The sequence below is a fragment of the Balaenoptera musculus genome, chromosome 7, assembly GCF_009873245.2.
Source record: "Balaenoptera musculus isolate JJ_BM4_2016_0621 chromosome 7, mBalMus1.pri.v3, whole genome shotgun sequence".
Lineage (NCBI taxonomy): Eukaryota > Metazoa > Chordata > Mammalia > Artiodactyla > Balaenopteridae > Balaenoptera > Balaenoptera musculus.
In genome coordinates this window covers 77692416-77701570 of record NC_045791.1, presented here as the reverse complement: position 1 = coordinate 77701570, position 9155 = coordinate 77692416, and the positions used below count along the sequence as shown (strand labels likewise).

General features: G+C 38.8%; 1 protein-coding gene across 3 annotated transcripts; it reads right to left on the bottom strand.

The window, feature by feature from the left end:
* Nucleotides 1-694: 694 nt before the first annotated feature.
* MAIP1 (matrix AAA peptidase interacting protein 1) lies at nt 695-9108 on the bottom strand. Of its 3 annotated transcripts, XM_036858249.1 has the most exons (6): nt 8518-9108; nt 6722-6793; nt 5283-5409; nt 3887-4034; nt 2517-2574; nt 2041-2132 (listed from the first exon to the last, which is right to left on the bottom strand). In XM_036858249.1, the coding sequence occupies exons 1-5, from the start codon at nt 8965-8967 to the stop codon at nt 2529-2531; spliced, it is 843 nt and encodes a 280-aa protein (XP_036714144.1). In that variant the 5' UTR covers nt 8968-9108; the 3' UTR covers nt 2041-2132; nt 2517-2528. The 3 variants fall into 3 exon arrangements, with proteins under 3 accessions (XP_036714145.1, XP_036714143.1, XP_036714144.1); XM_036858248.1 differs by lacking the exon at nt 2517-2574 and having other exon boundaries at nt 1730-2132; XM_036858250.1 differs by lacking the exons at nt 2517-2574; nt 3887-4034 and having other exon boundaries at nt 695-2132.
* Between the last annotated feature and the right edge of the window lie 47 nt (nt 9109-9155).

Genomic DNA, 9155 nt, shown 5'->3' with positions numbered 1-9155 from the left:
GTTTCATCTAAGATTAGATGAAACATAGATTAGCTGTTTTATACTTTATAAAAAATTTAATCATTTGAGCTTATTTTCCTGCAAATTACTTTTCTTGCTAAATATTTTAGCAAACTTTGTTTAGGTATAATTTGCATTAAAAATATATAATAATGTAGGAGCAGGACAGGGATAAAGACGCAGACGTAGAGAATGGACTTGAGGACACGAGGAGGGGGAAGGGTAAGCTGGGACGAAGTGAGAGAGTGGAATGGACATATATACACTACCAAATGTAAAACAGATAGCTAGTGGGAAGCAGCCGCATAGCACAGGGAGATCAGCTCAGTGCTTTGTGACCACCTAGAGGGGTGGGATAGGGAGGGTGGGAGGGAGACACAAGAGGGAGGAGATATGGGGATATATGTATATGTATAGCTGATTCACTTTGTTTAAAAAAACAGTATATATATATGATAATTTACATATAACAAAATGTACCCATTTTAAGTCCACAGTTTGATAAGTCATGATAGCTGTACAAAGCTGTTTAACTTTTCGTTATTAAGCTATGAGCATTATTTATATATTCTGGATACAGTCCCCTTGTCAGATATATGTATTACAAATAGTTTCTCCCAATCTGTGACTTGGCTTTTCATTTTCTCACTGCTGTCTTTCAAAGAGCAGAAGTATTAATTTTAATAAATTCCAATTTATAAATTTTTCTTTCATGATTCACACTTTTTGTCTCCTAAGAAATCTTTCTCTATCCCAAGACAGCAATTTCTATGTTTCCTTCTACAATTTCTAGAGTATTAGCTTTTGTTAAGTCTATGATCCATTTTGCAATCTAAATTTTGCACTAAAATTGTGTATGGTGTGAGGTGAGAGATGAGGTTATTTCCTATTTGAATATATAGTTACCCATTTGTTAAAAACACTTTTTTTTTTCTCATTGAATAACTATGGCACCTTTGTCAAAAATCAATTGTCCAATATGCATGGGTCCTTTTACTCTATTCTGTCCACTAGCCCCTAACATTTCTTATAAAACAGGTCTTCCGTCAACAAATTCTCTCATCTTTTCCTTGTCTGAAAAAGTCTTTTCTCACCTTTTCTGAAGGATATTTTTGCTGAATATAGAATTCTAGGTCAACAGGTTTATTTCTTTCAGTACTTTAAAGATGTCATGCCAAGGCCTCTAACCTGCATAGTTTGAGAAAAGAAATACAGTCATTCTCTGTATGGAATGTGTCTTTTTTTTTTCTCTAGCTGCTTTTCTAATTTTCTCTAGTTTTCAGCAATTTGATTATGATGTACCTTAGTGAGGTTTTCTTTATGTGCTTCCCTGCTTGCTGAATTTCTTGGATCGGTGGGTTTATAGTTTTCATCAATTAGGAAAACTTTCAGACATTATTTCTTACATTGTTTTTGTCTCCCCTATCCCAACTTCTAGGAGTCCAAATACAAGTATGTTAGAAGACTTGATATTACTTCATAGGGGAGTTAAGTTACTGTTTTTTTCTTTTTTCTCTTTGTGCTTTAGTAAGCCTCACTGATTTTTAGTACTGTAGTGACCCATCTGCTATAATTCCATCTGTTCTTTCTCATTCAGCTAGTGACCAAAGAGGTAATCAAATAGCAGCAGTGATTTTTAAAAATAAATCTTACACATACTTGAATTATTGGTATAAGTGTATTAACCACAAATAAAATATTTAAGGACTATTAATTTAGAAATGTGTAATTTTTTCAATATCTTCTTTATTGTCTATAAAATGAGTTTGTGTATATATACATATACATGTAACATGAGAAATGATACTGAATATGATGCCAATGATGGGCTGCTGTAATTTTTTTACTTTGACTTCTTCTACAGAAAGTGATGACAATCTGTGGAAAATGCTTTATTGTATCATGCCAATTTACTACAAGGAGTATTTCAAAATAATACAAAAGTAATCCACAGACTTGATTAAGTGAAGATCAACTGATCTGAAAATTTTTTCTTCCTTAGTTCTTCACAGTAATTGCTAAAAGTCCAATAAGCTGATTTTTCCAAGATCGATTATTCTAATAACTTTGGGTGTTCAATCCGTGCAATGGTCCAGTCAGGTTTTACTCCTTGTGTAAACTCCCTCTGAAATCTAGGGAAAAAATTATAAATAATGTGAATCTTATATCAGTCCAAATACTTCCTGGATAACTACATAATTTGCAAGTATATATTAGAGGCAGTTGTTAGCAAAAGCTAACAGTTAATGGTAAATAAAAATCAAAAAGTTTAATCTACCTATTTGATCACAAAATATATCCCCACAAAATCAGACGTGCATTCTCAACTAAAGTGAGTATTTTTAATGGGCTGATCTACATACACTCCAACATCTGCCAGTCCTTGAGAGGAACTTCAATGTTATTCTATTGTTAAGCACTAGCCATAATATATGCCTAATATGAGGAGAAATAAATTGGAATATGGTGATAAAAACAGCACTTTCATGGAAGTTGGTTTATGTGATTAGACTTACTCATAGCTTGCACTAAGACCGATCTTGAAAATAGCAGTGTTTATGAGCTGCCCATGATCTTAGTAGGGAATATCAGAAGAACCAAAGGTTAGTGTTGATTATAGTGTTCTAAATGACATCTTAAAAAAGAGACGATTCAGTAGATTTAAATTAAGTATTTAAATATACAGAATATTTTGGGTAATTAAAAATAAAGCAAAATTCAAAACAGAAAAAGAAAAGAAAGAAAGCACAACCCCTTCAAGAAAAGCGAAAAAAATGAAGATATAATTCCCTTTACCTTAGCGAAACAGGATACATTTTCTTTCCTAGGTCGTTTTTGGGATTTGTTCATTATTTTAAAGCAAATTTGTGTAACTCTGGTGACATAACAGTATTCTCTTTTAGACAGATATTAAACTATGTCTCCACTGACTCGCTTGACTTGTTCACTGTTCCAAATTTTATTAGTACAATAATACACTATAGTGTCTCTTTTAAATAGTTTGTTAACCTCCTGTTAGACAGTACCTCCTTAAGGGTAGGAACTCTTCAATTCTGTATCTGAACCCCTACCAGAGTACTTGGTAAATAGGAGATGGTCAATAAATGTCTAGTGAGTGGATGGTCCATGTGCCAATTATGGCAGATTTTATTTTCCAAAGATAGTCATAACTACATCTTGCATCCCACATGCTCTTCGGCAGTGTGACCTTGCTGCTGCCCCATGAAGAGGTGGAGTCTCTCCATGACCTTTCACCGTGCAGATCCTGTGACTGCTTGGACCAGCAAACCGTGGTGGAAATGATGTTGTTCCAATACTGGGCATAGCCCTTTACTGGTCTAGCATCTTCTGTCTTCTGCCTCTTGGAAGCCAACCACCATGTAAACATGTGACTAGCTTAATACTACCACAAGCCCAAGCCACAAAGAGAGGCCTTGGAGAATGAGATGTCATGTGGAGAAGCCAAGGAGCACCATGGTGCTGCCCACGAGTGAAGAAGCCATGTGGAAATGAACCCCTAGCTCCGGCCACCCCACTTGATGCCAGAGGGAGCAGAGAAAACTCCACAGCTGAGCCTTTCCAAAATTCCTGAGCAGTAGAATAGCAGGCAAAATGAATGGCTGTTTGATGCCACCGAGTTTTGGAGTGGTTTGTAACGTAGCAATAGACAGCTGAAATACAGTTTAATTAAATTCAGCAATATTACCTCTTCCTAATTTCTGAACACTCCTGTTTCGTGGCCAGTGTGTCTTTCTGACTTTCTCTCTTCATAAATAACTTGTCAAATTTCAATCTTTTTCTTCCTAAAGCTCCCTGTAGTTTTCATACCTTCATACTACCTTCTATTTTCTAGAGAAAGGAAACAACGAAATGCGATTAGACTTACTCATAGCTCGCACTAAGAAGTTGTTTAGTTTCCACGTTCTGATCCCCCAACTTAACCTGGAACACACTGGCTCCAGTTATAGTTTCACTGGGGATGTTGGCACTGGTTAGATACCAAAAGCACATCAGGATGTTAACAAACTTCCTTCCTTAGAGAAAAAACATACACACATACAAATACAAATCACAATAATCTATCATCCTTATATCCTTAATGAAATCAGCAATTGGCAGTAATTATACAGCTGTTACAGACCAAATTTTGGGCTCATTCTAGTCTAACTTAAGATACCTGTATTGACACGTTTTTATTTTTAGAAAATTCTCCTGGGGTTTATGACACCTTTCTCTCTGGATCACAGTAGTAAGAGCTACTATTTACTGAGCAGGTACTTTTTACCAAGTGTACTACATGGATTACTTTCAATTTGTGGCATTTTCTAAAATTATGATAACAGATATCTATTGTCAAACCAAAAATGAGGGGGGGGGAACACTGTTTTGCTGCTGTGTCATTAACTTAACCCCAACTGCCAGAAAGAAGCCTTCTATTCTACCCCTAATTCACTTTACTGTGCCCAGTGATTATGACAACGTCCTGTGCAAAAATCAGGTAGTAACCATGGTGCTAAGATGCAATTTGAAATATTAGGAAGAAGAAAATATTTATCATTAAAAGTACCTTTACAAATGTTTCAAATTAACATGTGTGTGAAAATTTTTTCACTATTAACAGTCCTCAGTCAGAACTGCCTTAGCAAGTGTGTAAGCAAAGACTAGATTTCCTGTGTGCCTAGCACATAATACACTGCAAATATTTGTAAAAGGAGTAAGTAAGTCAGTAAGTTTTCAGGAACGCTATTGGGAAAATAGGACAAGGAGAAGAACAAGATAAACGCTAAAGTTTCTTTCAACTATTTTCATCGTCTCCAAATAAATCCAATTTGGGAGTTCTGAGTTAATGTTACTTTCAAAACAGTCTTTAGCTAATATTATTTACTTTTTCTTTTACTCTTTACTCCTACTTAACATACAGCTGGACACTTAAAATACTCAATTGTTTTCCTTTCAGTTAGGAAATCAGAAACACAAATATTTTCATTTTAAGATATGGGAGCAGATTGTCTTAAACAATTTTCATTAACTTAAGTTACAATGCTCTCTTCTGTGAATTAAATAACATTAGGGAAAAGTTCTAGATAGAAAGGCATAAGAAACTATTACCATATCCCAAGTCTTCCAGAGCTAGGGCTTTAAAGAATGAATATATTATTTTCTCTGCAGTTCTATAAATATCCACTTGTACCAACAAAATATCACTATTCCATGATTATTCACTAGTTTAGCTTATCTGGACAACTGTGAGTCGTTTAAAGTTGACTATGCTCCAGCATTACCTTTCTCATCGTAGTAAATGGAGATGTCTCCTGTTGATGTATATACAATTTCATCTATGTCAGCAGCAAGGGCATTTTTATGGTTGTCAGGTAGTGAAGTAACCTTTTCTTTCAATACACGTAGTGTCTAAGTATGGAAAAAGCAAACCATAGTTCACTTGGTGAATTTTCAAAAGCTTTTCAAAAAGTGGAGTGAATTCTTCATGGAATGAATTTTGTAAAAATATTTTTAAATTTACTGCAATATTTATTCATTTTCAAAAGCAAGGCTGAGGGGCTTCCCTGGTGGCGCAGCGGCTAAGAATCTGCCTGCCAGTGCAGGGAACACAGGTTCGAGCCCTGGTCCGGGAAGATCCCACATGCCACGGAGCAACTAAGCCCATGCGCCGCAACTATTGAGCCTGCCCTCTAGAGCCAGAGAGCCACAACTACTGAGCCTGCGTGCCACAACTACCGAAGCCCATGCGCCTAGAGCCCACGCTCCACAACAAGAGAAGCCACCGCAATGAGAAGCCCGAACACCACAACGAAGAGAAGCCTCTGCTCGCCGCAACTAGAGAGAGCCCATGTGCAGCAACAAAGACCCAATGCAGCCAAAAATAAATCAATAAAATAAAAAATTAAAAAAAAAGCAAGGCTAAAAGGGATCTGATTATTCAATTAGATAATTCCTAATAGAACTGTTCTTATACAGATTTCAATTCTTATACAGAATTCTTTTTTTTTTTTTTTTTTTTATTTATTTATTTATTTATTTTTATTTATGGCTGTGTTGGGTCTTCGTTTCTGTGCGAGGGCTTTCTCTAGTTGCGGCGAGCGGGGGCCACTCTTCATCGCGGTGCGCGGCCTCTCACTATCGCGGCCTCTCTCGTTGCGGAGCACAGGCTCCAGACGCGCAGGCTCAGTAGTTGTGGCTCACGGGCCCAGTTGCTCCGCGGCATGTGGGATCTTCCCAGACCAGGGCTCGAACCCGTGTGCCCTGCATTGGCAGGCAGATTCTCAACCACTGCACCACCAGGAAAGCCCTAGCTAATCTTTTAGGAGAAAAATAAGGAGACTCTCTTTTTTTTTTTTTTTTGCCGATGGTAATGGATACGTAAGAATATTGACAACAACACTGGAATAGCAGAGGAATTGAAAATGCTACACATTGATCAATGGGAAACTAGCTAAATTAATTATATTGCATATACACAATACCATGAAGAAAGCAAACACATATATAGTCTTTGGTTGAACCATATACCATTCTAAGTGCTCTACATTACATATACTATCTCACATAATTTCCCAACAATACTACTACTATCCCATTTTACATGTGAGACAAGAAGTAAGCATGCATACTGTTTTAAAGCATAAATAAGGACAACGTATATCATTCTACTGCAAGAGAATAATACATTCATTTTTAAAGGAAAAATAAAAGTATACTTTACCTCTTTGGCCACAAGTTCTTCCAGTAGATCAAACTTACTCTGTGACAGCAACTTGGACACATGAGCAAAAGCCTTAAAAAAACAGTGGGGGGAGGGTGGTGATTATTATTTCAAGATATCATATGAAATACCGTACAATGTACAATGCTCATACTTGAATGGCTAAGTGTAACAAAGACTATTTTATGATAAAGGCAATAGACAATGTCAAACACTAGATATCGGTGTTAGGCATAACTCCTCCAAAGTTGGTTGACTTTTCTTTTCTCATATGGCCTTCCCACATGGACAGTCGTAAGTGAGCAGATTGCTAATTATGTATCTACTCCAAGGACCTGGGAAAAGATTGCGTGTGGTGTACATACTACGTCCTCAATAAAAAAATCTCCTATATATTTCCTTTTAAAATAATGATGAAGTAATCAACCATCGTGACTGTTATATGATCCTCCTCTTAATCATGAATATACAGCAGCACAACCTATACGGTATTGGGAGTCTGGAGATCTGGGTTGCAGCTGTACCTCATTAAGATAGATAAGGCAGGTTTAGTAAAGCGGGAGAAAAGATAATGAGTTTGCACAATCTAATACAGTAGATCCCAACTTTGAAGTATGAGATCCCATTTTAAAGTGGGAGGGAACCAACTGCAATCCTCCACATTCCTAGCAGTGAGGAATGGAATTGTGCATTAAGACTCTACCTATCTTCGAGAAGCTTGCAGTCTACTTGAGGAGGGAGCCAAGAAAACTGACAAGTTCAAAAATTATGACAGGAATAAGAACAGGATGATTTGGGAGCATACAGGTGAGCACTTAAGCTATCTGCGAGGAAAAGAGAGGGCTTCCTAACGGAAGTAATATCTAAGATGAAATTTGAAGAACTGGCAAGAGAAAGAGGATGCACAGGTGTGTCAGACAGACAATACTCATAATTGTTATGGGCTGAATTGTGTTCCCCCAAATTCATATGTTGAAGCCCTAACTCCCAGTACCTCAAAAGGTAACTATATTTGGAGACAGGACCTTTAAAGAGGTGATGAAGTCAAATGAGGGTGGGCCCTAATCCAATCTGACTGGTGTCCTTACAAGAGGAAATCTGGATACACACAGAGATACTAGGGCACACATGCACAGAGGGGGGGAAAAAAAAACAACACGTGAGGACACAGCAAGAAGGCAATCATCTACAAGGAAAGGAAAGAGGCCTCAGAAGAAACCAACCAACAAGGTGCCCCACCTTAGCAATTAACTTATTCTCCAAATATAGTGTTTTTATCCAGTTTCTACAAAAGAAGGTAAAAAGAAGATTGGAAAGCCAACCAAATCCAAATCAAGGCATAGATAGATAACTAACTAAAGTACAACTTGGGATATGGTAATAGTTTCTTATGCCTTTCTATCTAGAACTTTTCCCTAATGTTATATATCAATACCAGCATACGATCAATATTGTCTTTTTCATTCTGCATAAAATCAGAAAAAATAAAGCCATGTAGCTTTTAAGTGGCAGAAACAGGCTTTGAATCCATTTCTGACTCAAAACCTGTAGAGAGTAGAAAAGGTAATTAAGGGACTTCACCTTGGTGTCTCCATTGAAACCCTATTTCTTGGCGACCTTGCAACAGAAGCAGAAGCTTAATTTAAATCAAGAAGTGGCCGGAGGGCTCTGTGTCTGGGTCACTACCCACGTTATAATTTGAGACCCAGTGGAAACCTCCCCGCTAAACACTTTTGCGTGTTTAATAGTTGAATGCATGAGAGGCGGATAGATTAGCTGTAGAAAAATAAACAAACCTGCTTCGCTCCCTCCATGAATTCTGCGATGCTGAACTCTTGGTCGAAATAGGCCCAGATAAGGAAGGAGTAAATTCGAGTCCGAATCCAGCTGATGGGGTTGGAGAACCCCAGGATGATCATCTTGGTTTTCTGGCGCTGCTGGGGCTGCTCCTCGGTGCTGTAGGTTCGCCGAGGGCAGAAAGGGAAAGCGGGAAGGGTTGTGCGGAGTCCCAGAGGGCTGAGCAGGGGACGCTGAGGAGCCCGAGCAGGCAGCGCCAAGGCCGCGGAGGCCCAAGAGACTCGAGGAAATGGGGCCGCTCCCGAGCCGAGGCGGCGGCGGCAGAAGCAGCAAAGTCCAGCCAATGGCGGCCACACGTCGGCCGAACCGGGAGTCCAGAGTCGGGCGGCCGAGCCCGGCAGAGGCCGAGAAAGCAGCAAGCGGGGTAAAAGACTGACGGCCAGCGCCATTTTTGTGACCTTTCACCCCTTGCCTGTGCAGTATGGAAAGAAAGTCGGCGGGAAACCACCTCGGCGGGACTCGGAGAAAGAAACTGGAGAGTAAAGCTGGCCTGTTACTGCACCTCTGGTGAGTTCGCCCCTTCCCTGCTCTCCATCACATGCCCGTCGGCCCCAGCCCCGCGCTCGGAACCCGCCGC

Excerpts from the sequence above, each read along its gene's own strand:
- MAIP1 (XM_036858248.1), bottom strand. The coding sequence starts at position 8,967 with ATGGCGCTGGCCGTCAGTCTTTTACCCCGCTTGCTGCTTTCTCGGCCT. Across the intron at positions 6,794-8,517 it reads TCATGGAGGGAGCGAAGCAG|GCTTTTGCTCATGTGTCCAA; the intron begins GTTTGTTTATTT and ends TGTTTTTTTAAG. Across the intron at positions 2,133-3,886 it reads CTTCTTAGTGCGAGCTATGA|ATTTCAGAGGGAGTTTACAC; the intron begins GTAAGTCTAATC and ends TTTTTTCCCTAG.